Source organism: Symphalangus syndactylus, chromosome 14, assembly GCF_028878055.3.
Source record: "Symphalangus syndactylus isolate Jambi chromosome 14, NHGRI_mSymSyn1-v2.1_pri, whole genome shotgun sequence".
Classification (NCBI taxonomy): domain Eukaryota; kingdom Metazoa; phylum Chordata; class Mammalia; order Primates; family Hylobatidae; genus Symphalangus; species Symphalangus syndactylus.
The window spans coordinates 79,289,749-79,310,147 of NC_072436.2; the positions used below are offsets into that span (position 1 = coordinate 79,289,749).

At 47.9% G+C, this 20,399-nt stretch overlaps 1 protein-coding gene and 1 long non-coding RNA gene across 4 annotated transcripts in view; one reads left to right on the top strand and one right to left on the bottom strand.

The window, feature by feature from the left end:
* Positions 1-1,601: 1,601 nt before the first annotated feature.
* Positions 1,602-3,956, bottom strand: LOC134732493 (uncharacterized). Its single transcript, XR_010115729.1, has 2 exons — positions 3,882-3,956; positions 1,602-3,456 (listed from the first exon to the last, which is right to left on the bottom strand). It is a non-coding gene; the product is annotated as an uncharacterized lncRNA (long non-coding RNA).
* Positions 3,957-8,390: 4,434 nt separating this feature from the next.
* USP34 (ubiquitin specific peptidase 34) overlaps positions 8,391-20,399 on the top strand; it is a 295,723-nt gene continuing 283,714 nt past the window's right edge. For all 3 annotated transcript variants that reach the window (XM_055242296.2, XM_063617918.1, XM_063617917.1), the window contains exon 1: positions 8,391-9,263. In XM_055242296.2, coding sequence (XP_055098271.1) covers positions 9,221-9,263 — 43 coding nt within the window. In that variant the 5' untranslated portion in view covers positions 8,391-9,220. The remainder of the gene's footprint in view (positions 9,264-20,399) is intronic.

The following is a 20,399-nucleotide window of genomic DNA, read 5'->3' on the forward strand; positions in this document are numbered from 1 at the left end:
AATTGCAGCCCATAGGCTATTTCTAGTCTGCCATATGCTTTGTGTGGCTTGTGGGCTAAGAATGGTTTTAACATTTTATTTTATTTTTATTTTTATTTTTTTTTTTGAGACAGAGTCTCGCTCTGTTGCCCAGGCTGGAGGGCAGTGGCGCAATCTCGGCTCACTGCAAGCTCCGCCTCCCAGGTTCATGCCATTCTCCTGCCTCAGCCTCTCCGAGTAGCTGGGACTACAGGCACCCGCCACCACGCCTGGCTAATTTTTTTGTGTTTTTAGTAGAGACGGGGTTTCACCGTGGTCTCGATCTCCTGACCTCGTGATCTGCCCGCCTCGGCCTCCCAAAGTGCTGGGATTACAAGCGTGAGCCACCGCGCCCGGCCCTTAACATTTTAAATGATTGAAAAATATTAAAGAAAAATAATATTTTGTGACACATAAAAATTATACAAATGTCAAAGTCCGTAAAGTTTTATTGAAACATGGCCATTTATTCCCCTATTATCTATATCTGCTTTTGTTGATAACAGAGTAGTTGTGATGAGACCCATATTACCTATAAAGTATAAAATCTTTACTATCTGCACTTTATACAAAAGGTCTGTTGAGACTGGGCATGGTGGCTCAACGCTGTAATCCCAGCACTTTGGAAGGCAAAGGCAGGCAGATCACCTGAGCTCCAGAGTTCGAGGCCAGTCAGGCAAACATGGTGAAAACCCATCTCTACAAAAAATACAAAAATTACATGGTTGTGGTGGTGTGCTGAAGCAGAAGTGCTTCAGCCCAGGAGGTGGAGGTTACAGTGAGTCACGATCACGACACTGCACTCCAGACTTGGCAACAGAGTGAGACTTTGTCTCAAAAAAAAGTTTGTTCAGCTCTGATGTAGATGATTGAAGAGCAATGACCATTTATGACAAGAATTCTCTAAATTCTCAAAGCACGTTAAGCATCATGTATGTTTTTTTTTTTTTTTTTTTTTTTTTTTTGAGATGGAGTCTCGCTCTGTCGCCCAGGCTGGAGTGCAGTGGCGCAATCTCAGCTCACTGCAAGCTCCGCCTCCCGGGTTCACGCCATTCTCCTGCCTCAGCCTCTCCGAGTAGCTGGGACTACAGGTGCCCGCCACCATGCCCGGCTAATTTTTTTTTGTATTTTTAGTAGAGACGGGGTTTCACCGTGGTCTCGATCTCCTGACCTCGTAATCCGCCAGCCTCGGCCTCCCAAAGTGCTGGGATTACAAGCGTGAGCCACCGCGCCCGGCCATGTATGTTTTTAAAGAAAAAAAACCAGCCGGGCACGGTGGCTCATGCCTGTAATCCCAGCACTTTGGGAGGCCGAGGCGGGCAGATCATGAGGTCAGGAGATCGAGACCATCCTGGCTAACATGGTGAAACCCCATCTCTACTAAAAATACAAAAAATTAGACAGGTGTGGTGGCGGGGGCCTGTAGTAACAGCTACTCGGGAGGCTGACGCAGGAGAATGGCGTGAACCAGGAGGCAGAGCTTGCAGTGAGCAGAGATCGCGCCACTGTACTCCAGCCTGGGTGACAGAGCAAGACTCCATCTCAAAACAAACAACCAACCAACCAACCTAGGAAGCAAGACATTCTTTTTTTTTTTTTTTTTTGAGTCCAGCCTGGGTAGCAGACCGAGACTCTGTCTCCACCACCCCCCCTGCCCCCAAAAAAAAGAAAAAGAGAAAGAAGAAAAACCCAGGAAGCAAGAGATTCTTTTTTTTTTTGAGATGCAGTCTCGCTCTGTCGCTCAGGCTGGAGTGCAGTGGCGCGATCTGGATTCACTGCAAGCTCCGCCTCCTGGGTTCACGCCATTCTCCTGCCTCATCCTCCCAAGTAGTGGGGACTACAGGCACCGGCCACCACGCCCGGCTAATTTTTTGTATTTTTAGTAGAGACAGGGTTTCACCATGTTAGCCAGGATGGTCTTGACCTCCTGACCTCATGATCCACCCGCCTCGGCCTCCCAAAGGGCTGGGATTACAGGCGTGAGCCACTGCACCCAGCCGCAAGAGATTGTTAAAAAAAAAATTCTTTAAGGATCAGAGTGTCTTTAACACATCCTATTACTATTCATCTACAGTAGTTGTTCTGCATGTTCTTTTGAGACAGGGTCTCACTCTATTTCCCAGGCTGGAGTGCAGTGGCCGGATCATGGCTCACCCCAGCCTCAACCTCCTGGGCTCAGATGATCCTCCTACCTTGGCATCTGAAGTATTTAATGGCGAAAACTGCAACTACTGGCTGGGCGCTGTGGTTCACGCCTGTAATCCCAAGCACTTCGGGATGCCGAGGCAGGTGGATCACGAGATCAGGAGATTGAGACCATCCTGGCTAACACAGTGAAACCCCGTCTCTACTAAAAATACAAAAAATTAGCTGGGCATGGTGGCACACATTTGTAATCCCAGCTACTCGGGAGGCTAAGGCAGGAGAATTGCTTGAGCCCAGGAGGCTGAGGCTGCAGTGAGCCGACATCATGCTACTGTGCTCCAGCCTGGGCAACAGAGCAAGACTCTATCTCAAAAACAAAAAATTAAAAAAAAAAAACTGCAATTACTTTTGCAGCAACCTAAATAGCTGGGACTACAAGTGTGTACCACCATGCCTGGCTAATTTTTTATTTTTTTAATTATTATTATTTTTTGAGATGGAGTCTGGCTCTGTCACCCAGGCTGGAGTGCAGTGGTGTGATCTTGGCTCACTGCAAGCTCCATCTCCTGGGTTCATGCCATTCTCCTGCCTGGACTACAGGTGTCCACCACCACGCCTAATTTTTTGTATTTTTTAGAAGTGACAGAGTTTCACTGTGTAAGCCAGGATGGTCTCGATCTCCAGGCCTCATGATCCGCCCGCCTCGGCCTCCCAAAGTGCTGGGATTACAGGCATGAGCCACTGTGCCCGACCATACCTGCCTAATTTTTAAAATTTTTTTTGTAGAGATGGGGTTTCACCATGTTGCCCAGGTTGTTCTCAAACCCTTGGGCTCAAGCGATCGTCTAGCCTCAGCCTCCCAAAGTGCTAGGATTACAGGCCTGAGCCACCATGCCGGGCCTGTCCTGTATGTTGTTTTTTCTTTTTTTGAGACAGAGTTTCGTTCTTTTTTTTTTTGAGACGGAGTCTCGCTCTGTCACCCAGGTTGGAGTGCAGTGGCGCGATCTCGGCTCACTGCAAGCTCCGCCTCCCGGGTTCACGCCATTCTCCTGCCTCAGCCTCTCCGAGTAGCTGGGACTACAGGCGCCCGCCACCACGCCCGGCTAATTTTTTTTTGTATTTTTAGTAGAGACGGAGTTTCACCGTGGTCTCGATCTCCTGACCTCGTGATCCGCCCGCCTCGGCCTCCCAAAGTGCTGGGATTACAAGCGTGAGCCACCGCGCCTGGCCGTTTCGTTCTTGTTGCCCAGGCTGGGGTGTGATGGCATGATCTCGGGTTACCGCAACCTCCGCCTCCCAGGTTCAAGCGATTCTCCTGCCTCAGCCTCCCAAGTAGCTGGGATTACAGTCACGTGCCACCATGCCCACCTAATTTTGTATTTTTAGTAGAGATGGGGTTTCTCCATGTTGGTCAGGCTGGTCTGAAACTCCTGACCTCAGGTGATCCGCCCGCCTCGGTCTCCCAAAGTGCTGGGATTACAGGCATGAGCCACCTCACCTGTAATCCCAGCACTGTGGGAGGCCGAGGCGGGCGGATCACGAGGTCAGGAGTTCAAGACTAGCCTGGCCAATATGGTTAAACCCCACCTCTACTAAAAATACAAAAATTAGCAGGGTGTGGTGGTACGTGCCTGTAGTCCCAGCTACTTGGGAGGCTGAGGCAGAAGAATTGCTTGAACCCGGGAGGCGGAGGCTGCGGTGAACCAAGACCACGCCACTGCACTCCATCCAGCCTGGGCGACAGAGTGAGATTCCGTCAAAAAAACAAACAACAAACAAAAAACACCAAAAAAAAACACACCTGCATCAGGCCAGGTGCAGCGGCTCTCGCCTGTAATCCCAGCACTTTGGGAGTCCAAGATGGGTAATCACTTGAAGCCAGGAGTTCAAGACCAGCCTAGCCAACATGGTGAAGCCCCATCTACTAAAAATACAAAAAAATTAGCAGGGCATGGTGGCATGTGCCTGTATTCCCAGCTACTCGGGGGCTGAGGCAGGAGAATTGCTTGAACCCAGGAGGCAGAGGTTGCAGTGAGCTGAGATCAGGTCACTGCACTCCAGCCTGGGCAAAGATAAAGTGAGACTCCAAAAGAGCCAGACTCCCTCTCAAAAAAAAAAAAAAAGAGGCCAGGAGTTGTTGCTGACGCCTGTAATCCCAGCACTTTGGCAGGCCGAGGTGGGCGCATCACGAAGTCAGGAGATCAAGACCATCCTGGCTAACATGGTGAAACCCCGTCTCTACTAAAAATACAAAAAATTAGCCGAGCGTGGTGGCGGGTGCCTGTAGTCCCAGCTACTCAGGAGGCTGAGGCAGGAGAATGGCGTGAACCCGGGAGGCAGAGCTGGCAGTGAGCGGAGATCAGGCCACTGCACTCTAGCCTGGGCGACAAAGTGAGACCTAAGAGGAAAAAAAAAAAAAAAAAAAAGGAGTATCTGTATCAGTTAGAAATGTGTTTGGTTCCAAGTAACGAAAATCTGAAGAATGGCTTAAAGAAAAAGAACTTTTTTGACGAGTCTTGCTCTGTCATCCAGGCTGGAGTGCAGTGGCAACCGCAGCTCACTGCAACCTCCACCTCCCGGGTTCAAAGGATTCTCCTGCCTCAGCCTCCTGAGTGGCTGGGATTACAGGTGCCCTCCACTACACCCGGCTTTTTTTTTTTTTTTTTTTTTGAGATGGAGTCTCGTTCTCTCGCCCAGGCTGGAGTGCAGTGGTGTGATCTTGGCTCACTGCAACCTCTGCCTCCTGGGTTCAAGTGATTCTCTTGCCTTGGCCTCCCAAGTAGTTGGGACTATTGGCGTGCGCCATGAAGTCCGGCTAATTTTTGTATTTTTCGTAGAGACGAGGTTTCACTATGTTGGCCAGGCTGGTCTTGAACTCCTGACCTTGTGATCTGCCCACCTCTCCCTCCCAGAGTGCTGGGATTACAGGCGTGAGCCACTGCGCCCAGCCTAATTTTTGTATTTTTAGCAGAGATGGGTTTCATTACGTTGGCCAGGCCGGTCTCTAACTCCTGACCTCAAGGATCTGCCCTCCTTGGCCTCTCAAAGTTCTGGGAATACAGGTGTAGGCCACCACGCCCAGCCAAGAAAAATAAATTATTTTTCTCACATAAGCAGTCTGGGCATAGACTGTTGTTCAAAGATGCATCAGGGATCCACACTTTATGATTCTGTTTTATCATTTTTTTTCCTTTTTTTTTTGAGATGGAATTTTTTTTGCTCTTGTTGCCCAGGCTGGAGTGCAATGGCAGAATCTTGGCTCACTGCAACCTCCGCCCCCTGGGTTCAAGCAATTCTCCAGCCTCAGCCTCCCGAGTAGCTGGGATTACAAGTGCCCGCCACCACACCCGGCCAATTTTTTGTATTTTTAGAAGAGATGGGGTTTCAGCATGTTGGTCAGGCTGGTCTTGAACTCTGACCTCAGGTGATCCACCTGCCTCAGCCTCCCAAAGTGTTGGGATTACAGGCGTGAGCCACTGTGCCCGGCCTGTTTAATGAAATTTTTTAAACAATGAAACTGCAAATGGGATAAAAGGTTTCATTGTTAAAAAAAAATTACAAGATGGATATTACTTTGTGTATCAAGACCATGTTTCAGGCAGAAAGGGTTAAACGGTATGTTAGCTGAATCTGTCCCTTACTGTATTAGGAAAGGGGAATTCTTCCCAAAGAACCCATCCTGCAGATTTCTGCTTACATTTCTTTTTTTTCCAGAGAGGGTCTCACTCTGTCACCCAGGCTAGACTGCAGTGGTATGACCACAGCTCTCTGCAGTCTCAATCTCCTGGGCTCTAGTGATCCTCCCACCTTAGCCTCCCCAGTAGCTGGGATTACAGGTGTGCACCACCACACTCAGCTAATTTTTTTTTTTTTTTTTTGAGACAGAGTCTCGCTCTGTCACCCAGGCTGGAGTGCAGTGGCGTGATCTCGGCTCACTGCAAGCTCCGCCTACCGGGTTCGTGCCATTCTCCTGCCTCAGCCTCCTTAGTAGCTGGGACTACAGGAGCCTGCCACCACACCAGGCTGATTTTTTGTATTTTTAGTAGAGACGGGGTTTCACCGTGGTCTCAATCTCCTGACCTCGTGATCTGCCCGCCTCGGCCTCCCAAAGTGCTGGGATTACAAGCGTGAGCCACCGCGCCCAGGCTAATTTTCTTATGTATTGGAGATGGAGTTTTGCCATGTTGCCCAGGCTGATGTCGAACTCCTAGGCTCAAGCAATCTATCTGCCTTGGACTCCCAAAGTATTGCGATTTTAGTCGCGAGCCACCACTACCAGGTAATTTTTTTTTTTTTTTGAGACGGAGTCTTGCTGTGTCACCCAGGCTGCAGTGCAGTGGCGCAATCTCGGCTCACTGCAAGCTTCGCTCCCTGGGTTCACGCCATTCTCCTGCCTCAGCCTCCCAAGTAGCTGGGACTACAGGCCCCCGCCACCATGCCTGGCTAATTTTTTGTATTTTTAGTAGCGACAGGGTTTCATCATGTTAGCCAGGATGGTCTCGATCTCCTGACCTCGTGATCCACCCGCCTCGGCCTCCCAAAGTGCTGGGATTACAGGCGTGAGCCCCCATGCTCGGCCTTTTTTTTTTTTTTTGAGACGGAGTTTCACTCTTGTCCCAGGCTGGAGTGCAATGGCGCGATCTCGGCTCACCGCAACCCCTGCCTCCTGGGTTCAAGCGATTCTCCTGCCTCAGTCTCCTGAGTAGCTGGGATTACAGGCATGCGCCACCATGCCCGACTAATTTTGTTTTAGTAGAGATGAGCTTTCTCCATGTTGGTCAGGTTGGTCTAGAGCTCCCGACCTCAGGTGATTCGCTCACCTCGGCCTCCCTAAGTGCTGGGATTTCAGACGTGAGCCAACGCGCCTGGCCAATTTTTAAATTTTTGTAGACACAGGGCTCCCACTATGTTGCTGCGGATTGTTGCTTACCTTTCATCAGGAGGAGCTCAATTATGTATGGCCAGCCCTAGAGAAGCCAGATCACCATGATGGTTGGTTTCAACTGCTACCTGAAAAAATGTGAGACCAGCACGTTGGCTCATACCTGTAATCCTAACATTTTGGGCTGGAGGATCAATTGAGGCCAGAAGTTTGAGACCAGCCTGGATAACATAGCAAGACCCTGTCCCTACTAAAAATAAAAAACAATTAGCTACGTGTGGTGGAGAGCACCCGTAGTCCCAGCTACTAGGGAGGTGGGAGGATCCCTTTAGCCCAGAAAGTGGAGGCTGTAGTGAACCGTGATCACACCACTGCACTCTAACCTGGGCGACAAAGTGAGACTTTGTCTCAAAAAAAAAATCAAATAAATAAAAACAATTGGGGTTGTGTTGGCAGGGAAAAAAGGGATAGGTGGGAATGTATGTTGAGTGGACAATGAATGTCTACCTCAGGATGCAAAGTAAGTCTGCAAAAACCCAATTCTGTGAGAAAAACAAGGAAGAAGGGAAGATGACGGTAGAACAGATCTACAATCCTAAGGACCACCTGCTAGTGGGAAACAAAACAGGTTGGGCAGACTGTTTGCAGTATCAACTTCAAGCAGCAGAAAGGCAAAGCATTTGGAACCAGATGATTCTGGCATGGAGAGATGGACGTGCCACAACCTCCACAAAAGCTGAGAGAATGACTACATGGCCTTGACAGACACTCTGGTTACCGTTCAGAGATTATGTACACGATCTTTCGGACTTTGCAGTCACATGTCTATGTAAACACGTTGGACACAAAAATCAGCAAGCAAGGGGTAAGTGCGGGCGTGAGGAAAATTCCCTTACAAGCTTCAGCTGACTGCCCCCTTCACCTGTTCTTTATCTTAATATCCTTGTTATTCGCTCTCTGCTGAGAAGCAATACTTGCTATATCAGGTGGAGTTGATGGGCACATCGTGAGGGGCCCTCTTCCGTAAAAACGAGGGGATGTCAGGCAAACACGCTTTACCACGCCATTTCTAGTTACGTCAAGGATCTTACTGCTCCAGGACGGAGGACCTTCAGGGAATTGCAGGGTAGCGATAATCACCGATGCAGTTAAGCCGGGCCCTGGGCTGATGCACTCTCAGACCCCGTGGGGAGTGGCCCTTGCGCCCGAAAGAGGGCTACGGCATAGCCCCGGCCCGGTACCCCAGTTGACTCCCTGCTTCCCGCACCCCAAAAGCCTAAGCATGGAAGAGGGGGGTGACACCAAAGAAACCCGCACCAATTCCCCGACCCGGGCTCTGGGGAAAAATGGCGAAGCCCGGGGGCGGGGGACAGGAAGGCGCGAGTGACCCGGCGCTCCCCGGGCCTCGGAGCCCGTGGAGTGGGTCGTGGTGGGCGATGCCACGCGACCGCGACCCGTCCGTTGCCTCCGCCATCTTCTCCTACTCACCCGGACTCCCCCCGCGGCCGCGCTGGCTTCGCGTTTCCCTTCCGGCCGCTGACAGAGATCCGGGCTGGGCGGGGTGGGCAAGCGCGCGGAGGGGGTGGACCGAGGGCGGGGAGGCCGGACGGAAGAGGAAAGGGAGGGCGGCGAGCCGGCCACGGCGGGGTGTGGAGCGTGCGGCGTGTGTGCGGAGGGAGAGGTGGGGGGCGGAGGAGAGGCGAGGAAGGGAGGGAGGCGGAGGAATGAGAGCGCGAGGCGCCTCTCGTCCGTTCCTAAGCCCGGACGGAAAGAGCCGAGCGCAGCCCGAGCGCTCTGTTAAAATGGCGGCGGCGTCGGCGGTGGCCGCGGCGTCTGGTCGGTGAAGGGACTCTGCTGCTTCTTTCCCCACCCGCCCCCTCCCCCCTCTCCCCTCCCCCCGTCCTTCCCCTCCTTCCCCGCCGCCGGCGCCTCCGCGCCCCTCCGGCCTGTGCACCTCCCCCTCGCTCCCCTCCTCTCCCCCGCCCGCTGCGGGGACCGCCGGCCCCCTCCCCCATTCTCTTGCTCCCCGCCCCGTCCCCGCCGCCGCCCGCCCTCGTCGCCTCCCCGCCCCGCCGGCCGGCCGGCCCCCTCCTCCGCCTCTCTCCCCTCCCCCCCGCGGGTCGGGATCAGTCAGTGAGATCCGAAGCGGGGGAGGGGGGGGGCGGCGGCCGAACGATGTGCGAGAACTGCGCAGACCTGGTGGAGGTGTTAAATGAAAGTAAGTAGCCGCGGTAGCGGCCTGTTGGGGTGCACGGTTTGGGGTCCTCGCGGAGCTCTCTGGCCTCCCCAGGATGCCGCGGCCTGCGGGAGGCAACGGCCGGGCCGGGCGGCGTGCGGGCCTAGCGCCCCGGGAAGGTGCGCGGTGGCGAGGCCGCCGCGGCGCCTCGGGCCCAGCCCGGCCGGGTTACCTGGGCGCCCGAGAGGCGGCTGCCGCGGAGCTCCGGCTCGGCCTGGCCCGGGCGCTCTGGGCTCTCGGAAAGTTTCCTCATTACAGGTGTCAATTAGTGAAGGCAGTAATGAACCTCTCGCCGCCTTCGCCCCCTTCGCCCTGCCGGGAAGGTGCGGGGAGGTGAGGTCGGAGGACGAGGCTTTCCTCCGCAGTCCAAATACTCTGGCCGCCCTCTTTGATTTCCAGCGTGCTGCTGAGGCCTCTCTTACCTGCTAATTTTCATTAAACTCCCTGGGAGCAGGGTGGTGGCTTTTCCCTCCCTTGCGGGTGTGTGGGTGTCTTAAACACTTCAGCCAGACCTTACATAGCTGAAAACGAACTGTGATAGTGATGATTGGAACCTTCATACCTATTTTTAAAATGAATTTGTTAATGATGTTTCTTAGTGTAGCATTCACCGCTTTAATGGTGCATTCTGTTAAGCAGAGCACTGTACTACACATACCATCCCGGGATAGTTATGGCCTATCTCTCCTGGAAGGTAAGGCCTTTTACCTGATACTTTTTATTATTAAAGAGGGTGCGTGGGTCTTTTCTGGCCTTTTTATTTTATTCTCGACCCTTGCAAGATGCTATTTCAGCTTATAGAAGATATATTGCGAATCAACTACTTCTGGGCCTAAAGGCCTAGTTGGCAGAGGTGAATTAATTGAAGGGATCAATTTACAAAAAGTTGGTTGTTGAAAAAATGCTCACTTACGGTTTATGTGGGGTTTGGATTGGTATTCTGTTTGTGATATTCCCACAGACTTTCAGACTATCTAATTTTGTAATACAATTCACTAAAGCAGTTGATTTATAAAATGTACCATGGTATTTGTGTTTGAATTTTACTTTGTGTTTGAATGTCACTTTAATGACCAAAGGCAATAATAAAAGTGGAAGGGTTCTAACTTAATTTCAACTCCGTATTTACTTCCTGATAGGTGGAATAGGCTTTTGCACATATTCCAACTGTAGGTTCCAGTATTTGTGTCACCCTAAATTATCCTAGAATTTTAAGATTATTTGTGTGTATTTTGAGATGCTTTTATTTCTGGCGCAGGTGGTTTACGATATGATAAACTTAAATCCTCAATACTTACCGTATTTTATATCTCAGATACAAGTCTTGTTATTATGATTGTTATGCTCAACTTGGAAAGTTAATAGTTTTGCAATGTAATATGAGGAACAAGTACTTAATTTTGTTGGTGATTTTAAATATCTTTTTTTTTTTTTTTTTTTTTTTGAGACAGAGTTTTGCTCTTGTTGCCCAAGCTGGAGGGCAATGGCATGATCTCGGCTCACTGCAAACTCTGCCTCCCAGGTTCAAGCGATTCTCCTGCCTCAGCCTCCCGAGTAGCTGGGAATGCAGGTTCCCCCCACCATGTCCGGCTGATTTTTGTATTTTTAGTAGAGACGGGGTTTCACCATATTGGTCAGGCTGGTCTTGAACTCCTGACCTTGTGATCCGCCTGCCTCGGCCTCCCAAAGTGCTAGGATTACAGGCGTGAGCCACTGCGCCTGGCTGATTTTAAAATATCTTAAACATGGAGAATTTTAAAACATCTAAAGATAGTAAAGTTGGTTTATCTTTTGAAAAGAGGTGGCATCTTGATCATAATGAAAGGTCTTATTTAAGATTATCTGGGAAACCCCTAGAACTTTGGTTAGAAGCACTGAAAAATGCAATGCATTTATGGATTGTTAGAAATGTGGAGAATTGAAATAGAATTTAGCTTTTATTACCTTTAAGCAAATACAGTTAGTTCGACCAGCTTCACAAAATCTGGTCATGTGCACCTTCTAACAAACCTGTTTTAATGAACAAGTAAGGATTTTCTATTTGTGTGTAAGCCAGTGGACTCTAAAAGTACTTAGTTTCTTAATACTGCCTTTGAGGCTCAATTTAAAAATTTAACTCGTAAACAATAATCTCACAGTGATGCTTCCTTTTTAAAAAAATTCACGGCCGGGTGCAGTGGCTCACGCCTGTAATCCCAACACTTTGCGAGGCCGAGGTTGGCGGATCACCTGAGGTCGGAAGTTCAAGACCAGCCTGACTAACATGGAGAAACCCCGTCTCTACTAAAAATACAAAATTAGCCGGGTGTGGTGGCACATGCCTGTAATCCCAGCTACTGGGGAGGCTGACCAGGAGAATCTCTTGAACCCGGGAGGCGGAGGTTGCAGTGAGCCGAGATCATGCCATTGCACTCCAGCCTGGGCAACAAGAGTGAAACTGTCTCAAAAAAAAATTTTTTTGCAGTGGCGCAATCTCGGCTCACTGCAAGCTCCGCCTCCCAGGTTCACGCCATTCTCCTGCCTCAGCCTCTCCGAGTAGCTGGGACTACAGGTGTCCGCCACCACGCCCGGCTAATTTTTTTGTATTTTTTTTAGTAGAGACGGGGTTTCACCGTGGTCTCGATCTCCTGACCTCGTGATCCGTCCGCCTCGGCCTCCCAAAGTGCTGGGATTACAAGCGTGAGCCACCGTGCCCGGCCTAAAAAAAATTTTTTTACTTCAACAATTTTATGTGTAGTTTATACCACACTATTACAAGTTGTTTTTTTTTTTTTTTTTTCTGTAGTTCTTTACTTATCCGTGGCTATGATGGAGCATGATAATGAACATGAGTGGTTGGAGCTTGATAAAACTTGTTGAAGTAGATTATATGTGTTTCTTGTGATCTCATTTGCAGTAATTACCTATAAAGTCTGCCCTTTTCCCCCCTATAACTTGTACAAAGATGAGCATCAGTTCAACCTTGATTTAGAAATTCAGTTGGCTGGGCAACTCTGAATACAGCTCACGCCTGTATTCCCAACACTTTGGGAGGCCAAGGCGGGCGGATCACAACGTCAGGAGCTCGAGACCAGCCTGGCCAATATGGTGAAACCCTGTCTCTACTAAAAATTCACACATTAGCCGGGTGTGGTGGTAGGCACCTGTAGTCTCAGCTACTTGGGAGGCTGAGGCAGGAGAATTGCTTGAACCCTGGTAAGCAGAGGTTGCAGTGAGCCGAGATCATGCCACTGCACTCCAGCCTAGGCGACAGAGCAAGACTCCATCTCAAAAAAAAAAACAAAAACGCTGGGCATGGTGGCTCACGCTTGTAATCCCAGCACTTTGGGAGGCTGAGGCGGGCGGATCACGAGGTCAGGAGATCGAGACCACGGTGAAACCCTGTCTCTACTAAAAATACAAAAAATTAGCCAGGCGTGGTGGCGGGCGCCTGTAGTCCCAACTACTCGGAGAGGCTGAGGCAGGAGAATGGCGTGAACCTGGGAGGCGGAGCTTGCAGTGAGCTGAGATTGCGCCACTGCACTCCAGCCTGGGCGACAGAGCAAGACTCCGTCTCAAAAAAAAAAAAAAAAAAAATTCAAAGTTACAGTCCTCCCAAAATGTGCTCAGAATTCATCTTTAAATATGACACCCTGTAACAGTTTAGCCAGCTAAGAGAAGCAATAAAATTGTGCATATTTTTGGGTGGTGCGTTTCCAGGTCATGCTGAAAAATACATAATTAGTATTAAACCAACCTCACAAAACAGTTAGACGTGGTGGTGCACCCCTGTAATCCCGCCTCGGCAGGAGGCTGAGGCAGGAGGATTGTTTGAGGCTGGGAGTTCGAGACCAGCCTGGACAACATACTAAGACTGCTTTTTTTTGAGACGGAATCTCACTGTGTCACCCAGGCTGGAGTACAGTGGCACGGTTTCGGCTCACTACAACCTCTGCCTCCCTGGGTTCAGCAATTCTCCCGCCTCAGCCTCCCAAGTGTCTGGGATTACAGGCACACGTCACCATGCCCAGCTAATTTTTGTATTTTTAGTAGAAACGGGGTTTCACCATATTGGCCAGGCTGGTCTGGAACTCCTTACCTTGTGATCCACCTGCCTTGGCCTCCCAAAGTGCTAGGATTACAGGCATGAGCCACCGCGCCCGGCCAAGACCGCTCTCTTTAAAAAACAAACCAAAAGCCCTGTTTCTTGTGAAATTAACAAACGCTGATCACACTTAGAGAAGGCTACCTGGGCACGCGAGTGTAATAAATTTTTTTTTTTTTTTTTTTTTTTTTTTGGACACCGAGTCTAACTCTTACCCAGGCTGGAATGCAGTGTTGGCTAACTGCAACCTCCACCTCCTGGGTTCAAGTGATTCTTCTGCCTCAGCCTCCTGAGCAACTGAGACTACAGGCACGCGCCATCTCGCCTGGCTAATTTTGTATTTTTTATAGAGATGAGATTTTGCCATGTTGGCCAGGCTTGTCTCAAACTCCTGACCTCAGGGGATCTGCCCGCCTGTACCTCCCAAAGTGCTGCAAATACAGGAGTGAGCCAGCGTGCCTGGCCTAAAAATTTTTTTAAAAAAATTTTTAGTTGGTAAATAATAATTTTACATATTCATGGGGTACATAGTGATGTTTCAATACATAAAACGTGTAGTGATCAGTTGAAGATAATTAGTATATCCATCTCAAACATTTAGCATTTGCTTTGGGAACATTCAATATCCTAGCTATTTGAAACTGTATCATATATTACTGTTTTTTTGAGACAGGGTTTCTCTCCCCTTGCCCAGGCTGGAGTGCAGTGGTATGCACTTGGGTCACTACAGCCTCCGCTTCCTGGGCTTCAGCAATCCTCCTGTCACATCCTCCCAAGTAGCTGGGACTACAGGCGTGTGCCACCAAGCCCGGCTAATTTTTGTATTTTTAGTAGAGATGGGGTTTCACCACATTGGCCAGGCTGGTCTTGAACTCCTGAACTGAAGTGATCTGCCCGCCTTGGCCTCCCAAAGTGCTGGGATTATAGGCGTGAGCCACCATGCCCGGCTTGTATCATATATTATTGTTAACCGTAGTCATTCTGTAGTAGTATAGAACACTAGAACTTACTCCTCCTATCTCACTGTAATTTTATATGCTTTAACAAATCTCTCCCTATCCCTCCCCTCCCTCTACCATTCCCAGCAAATTTTGTGTTTGTTTTTGTTTATTATTTTTTTTTTTGAGAGAGAGTCTTGCTCTGTAGCCCAGGCTGGAGTGCAGTGGTGCAATCTCTGCTCACTGCAAGCTCCGCCTACCGGGTTCACGCCATTCTCCTGACTCAGCCTCCCAAGGAGCTGGGACTACGGGCACCCGCTACCACGCCTGGCTAATTTTTTGTATATTTAGTAGAGACGGGGTTTCACCATGTTGGCCAGGATGGTCTCGATCTCTTGACCTTGTGATCCACCCGCCTCGGCCTCCCAAAGTTCTGGGATTACAGGCGTGAGCCACCGCGCCTAGCTGTGTTTTTGTTTATTAATAGAGACAGGGTCTCGCATTGTTGCCCAGGCTGGTCTCAAACTCCTGGCCTCAAGCCATTCTCCTGCCTCAGCCTCCCCAAGTACTGGAATTACAGGCATGAGCTACCATGCCTGGCCAGTTAATTGTGTTTTAAATGAAAGGGTAGACACAGTGTGGGTAGTATAGCTTTATATCAGATATGCACAGACTTTTTGATAAGAGTGGAATGTTTAAAGTTTGGCAGAATGCAGTATGGTTAAAAGTAACAGATTATGAACCGTTCCTTTTGTCATCAGTTTTTGGTGAGAGTATTAATATTATTAGTTATACCTCTAGTCCTGAGAATCTGAAGCTGTAAACTTTCACTGTGGAAACATGCAGAGGCATATAGACACAGAATTGTGCTTTCAGGTTGAGGACTGGTTGAAGTTTGTTCCTGGAACCAGACTAAGGATCCTATTATAAGTATCCCCCCCCCCCACCGCCCCACCACACCCACCATTTTTAAATATAATCTTGACACATCATAGAAGTTGAAACTACATTTCAAAATCATATTTGGCTTTAGTGTTAGAATAACCACTCCCAACAATACGAAAATATTGGACTTGCCATTTTCTTTTAATGCTTCATTTTTAAAACATTTAAAAAGCTTGGATGTATTGAGTAAATTTTGCTGTTATCATTTTGTGGGATTACGTTCTGTTTAGGATAAATTTTAAATTTCTGTTTCTCTGCTTGTTCTGTTGAGTTTGTATGATAACTGCTTTTGTAGTTACTTTTGTGAACCAGTTTACAAAGGCCAAAGCATTTCTAGATCTTGGTGAGGAGTTGGAGGCTTAAAGTTACATGCTTTAGGCCATCACCATAGCAAACTCACTAGTAAATTGAGGTTATTTACCTCGTAAGGTAAATTTCTCTGAAAGCAGAGTGAAAATTACATTGTACATCTTTTTTTTTTTTTTTTTTTTTTTGAGACGGAGTCTCGCTTTTTGGCCCAGGCTGGAGTGCGGTGGTGCGATCTTGGGCTCACTGCAACCTCCACCTCCTGGGACTACAGGCGTGAGCCACTGCGCCTGGTGTACATCATTGTTTTAAACCATTTATGTGTCGTAGATTTTACTCCGTGTATTTGTTTAGTGGTTTATAGTTTACCAAGTTGTCCAAAATGGATAATTCACGTGAGATAGACAAGAGCAAGTATTGTATCCCAATACCATTTGGTGAAAAAGTTGAACTTCAGAAAGGATAAGTAGTTTGCCAAGATCACCTGTCAACCTGCATAGTCAAATTTGAGATGGAACTCAGCTACTCCAATATCTGTATTTGCAGAATAATTCTGTTGTGTTTATTTTGTTGGTGGTGGTGGTTTTGAGATGGAGTCTCGCTCCGTCGCCCAGGCTGCAGTGCAATGGCACGATCTCAGCTCACTGCAACTCCCACCTCCTTGGTTCAAGTGATTCTCCTGCCTCATCCTCCCGAGTAGCTGGGATTAGAGGCGCCTGCCACCACACCTAGCTGATGTTTGTATTTTTAGTAGAGACTGGTTTTCACCAATTTGGCCAGGCTGGTCTTGAACTCCTGAACTCAGGTGATCCACCCACCTCGGCCTTTCAGTGTGTTTTATTTTTAAAGCAGATTATTGAGCAGTTTGTGTTGGGGTACTTAAGTACTTTACATGCTTTGCATGCTGCTGATTTAATCAGTTCTTTGAGGGAGGTACTCTCATCCTTTTCAGATGAGGGAATTAAGGTTGAGAGAGTTTATGTGACTTGCTTGGGGTCACATGTGACTGTTTGGTGGAACCACAGGACTTAAATCCTAGATTAGGCTAAGAGATTTTTTTTTTTTTTTTTTAAAGGAATTTTGCTCTTGTTGCCCAGGCTGGTGTGCAATGGCATGATCTTGGCTTACTGCAACCTCCGCCTCCTGGGTTCAAGCGATTCTCCTGCCTCAGCCTCCTGAGTAGCTGGGATTACAGGCATGCACCACCATGCTTGGCTAATTTTGTAATTTTAGTCGATGTGGGGTTTCACCATGTTGGCCAGGATGGTCTTGAATTCCTGACCCCAGGTAATCCGCCTCCCTTGACCTCCCAAAGTGTTGGGTTTACAGGCATGAGCCATCCTGCCTGGCCTAAAAGTTCTTACTAGTTACATTGTATACATTTTATGATGATCTAGCTGAATCACCACTGTTCAGCTGGCAAAGTAGAAAATACCATGTTTTATGTATCTTCAAAAATTCAGACAAATTTCTGTGGTAATTGTAGTAGGAATTCAAAAGTGGTAATAAATATAGCTGAATAAGAATTTTTTTCATTGAACAAAATTTTAAATTTTTTGATTTTTGATTTTTTTTTTAAGAGACAATATATCGCCCATGCTGGGGTGCGGTGGCCCAGTTATAGCTCACTGCAGCCTCAAGCTCCTGGACTCGAGTGATGCTCCTGCCTCGGCCTCCCAAAATGTTGGGGTACACTGTACCCAACTGAGAATCTTTCTTAATACTGTTATTCTGCAGTGAGCCATTTAATAAAATTACATGTTTCCAGGGCTTTTTAGATACTGTGAGTATGTAGGTACTAAATCAATTAGTAACATAACTTTTTCAGTAGACATTTAATCTAAAGTTAGAATTTTTTTCCACCCTTTGGAGATGGAGTCTTATTCTGTCATCCAGGCTGGAGTGCAGTGAAGTGATTCTTGCTTACTATAACCTCGACCTCCTGGGTTCAAGCGATATTCCTGTCTCACCCTCCTGAGTAGCAGGGACTATAGGTATATACCAACACACCTGGCTGCCTTTTTTTTTTTTTTGAAACAGAGTTTCCCTGTCTCCCAGGCTGGAGTGCAGTGGTACAGTCTCGGCTCACTGCAACCTCTGCCTTGGGGGCTCAAGCAGTTCTTGTGCCTCAGCCTCCCAAGTAGCTGGGATTATAGGCATGTGCCATCATGCCGGGCTAATTTTTGTATATTTAGTAGAGATGGGGTTTCACCATGTTGGTCAGGCTGGTCTCAAACTCCTGGCCTCAAGTGATCTGCCTGCCTCAGCCTCCCAGAGTGCTGGGATTACAGGCATGAGCTACTTTGTCCGGTTCTCCTGAATTGTTTTTTTTTTTTTTTTTTTGAGACGGAGTCTCACTCTGTGGCCCAGGCTGGAGTGCAGTGGCGTGATCTTGGCTCTCTTCAACCTCCTCTTCCTGGGTTCAAGCGATTCTCCTGCCTCAGCCTCCCGTGTAGCTGGGATTACAGGTCCATACCACCGTGCCCAGCTAATATTTGTGTTTTTTGTAGGAATGGGGCTTCACTGTGCTGCCCAGGCTGTTTTCAAACTCCTAGCCTCAGGTGATTCACCCACCTCGGCCTCCCAAAGTGCTGGGATTACAGGCGTGAGCCACCACGCCTGGCTGATTTTTTTTTTTTTTTTTTTTTCCCCCTGAGATGGAGTCTTGTTCTGTTGCCCCAGGCTGGAGTGCGATGTCCTCATCTTGGCTCACTGCAACCTCCGCCTCCCGGGTTCAAGTGATTTTCCTGCCTCAACCTCCTGGGTAGCTGAGATTACAGGCACCTGCCACTATGCCTGGCTAATTTTTGTTATGTTTAGTAGAGATGAGGTTTCACCATGTTGGCCAGGCTGGTCTTGAACTCCTGACCTCATGATCTGCCCGCCTCGGCCCCCCAAAATGCTGTGACTACAGGCGTGAGCCACGGCGTTTGGCTGAAAACATGTTTTTGTATAAGATTTCATTTTATATAAAATTTAATATATCTGTTTCCAGTTCTCCCATATTATGAATAATGCTGCAAATGTACATCTTTCTACTTAAATCTTTTAACTACATCTCTGGTTCTTTTAGATTTCTAGACGTGAGTTTACTGTGTCGAAAAATATAAACATTTTTCATTATTTTCATACTGTTTGCTTGCCAGAAAGGATATATTGATCTTTCAGTCTTAGTCGTGCCTGTGTAAGGGCACTTTCACCTGTGTTGAGTATTATCCTTTAGAAAGTGTTATTTTAGCAGGGCATGGTGATGTGTACCTGTAGTATTCCTACCTACTCAGGAGGCTGAGGGTGGGAGGATCACTTGAGCCCTGGAATTCAAGGCTAGCCTGGGCAACATAGCAAGACTTCATCTCTTAAAAGTTATTTTGGCAGAAAATGTAATAAGCAATTACTAGTAAATTTAACCATTCATATTTTTGTTATTTAATGAATTGTATGTGTTCTTTTTCTGTGTTTCAGATTTCAGTGTTTTGGGTTTTTATTTTTATTTTTTTGAGACGGAATTTCGCTCTTGCTCCCTAGGCTGGAGTGCAGTGGTGCCATCTTGGCTCACTGCAACCTCTGCCTCCCAGGTTCAAGCAATTCTCCTGCCTCAGACTCCTGAGTAGCTAGGATTACAGGTGCCTGCCACCATGCCTGGCTAATTCTTTTGTATTTTTAGTAGAGACAGAGTTTCATCCTGTTGGCCAGGCTGGTCTTGAACTCCTGAGCTCAAGTCATCCACCTGCATCAGCCTCCCAAAATGCTGGGATTACAGTTATGAGCCACCGTGCCCGGCCCCTCTTACCTTCTTTCAAAATTCAGAGCTTGCTTTTTTTCTAACTTGTAAGTTTTATTAGTAAGAATGAAATAACAACAACAAAAAGCTCACCTTTACCTGTTTTTTTTCTTTTTTTGAGATGGAGTCTCGCCCTGTTGCCAGGCTGGAGTGCAGTGGCGCACTCTTGGCTCCCTGGAACCTCCACCTCCCAGGTTCAAGTGATTCTCCTGCCTCAGCCTCCCGAATACCTGGGACTACAGGCGTGCGTCACCACGCGCAGCTAATTTTTGTGTTTTTAGTAGAGACAGAGTTTCTCCATGTTGGCTAGGATGGTCTTGATCTCCTGACCTTGTGATCCACCCGCCTCGGCCTCCCAAAGTACTGGGATTACAGGCATGAGCTACCATGCCCGGCCTACTACCTGTTTTATAAATCAGAATTCTACGTAAGATTTCTTTTGAGGAGAAAAGGGTATACCGTAGTCCCCCCCCCTTATCCAAGTGGAATGTGTTCTGAGACCTCCAGTGGATACCTGAAACCACAGATAGTGCTGTACCCTATATTGTTTTTTTGTCATTATTTTAAGAACTTTCACCTTTTCACTTCAAATAAGCTTTTCTTTGGCATATCTGAATTACTAGTATCACTGCTCTTGGACTTTGGGGCCATTATTGGGTAAAGTAAGGGCTACTTGAATACAAGCACTGTGTACTGCCACAGTGGTTCTGATAACCAGGACGGCTACTAAGTGACTTAATGAGTAGGTCGCATGTACAGCCTGGATATGCTGGACAAAAGGATGATTCACGTCCTAGATGGGACGGCACAAGATTTCATCATGCCACTTGGAATGACAAACAATTTAAAACTTATGAATTGTTTATTTCTGGAATTTTCCATTTAATATTTTTGGACCATGGTTGACTGTAACTATGGAAAGCAAAACCAAAGATAATAGGGGGACTATTGTAGTTTTTTAATAAGCTTGAAAACTAAGTAATATTATGTGGGTACCCAAAAAAAGCCAACATAAAACTGCTTTCAAGTATCTTGTTTTTGAGTTGGAGTCTTGCTCTGTCACC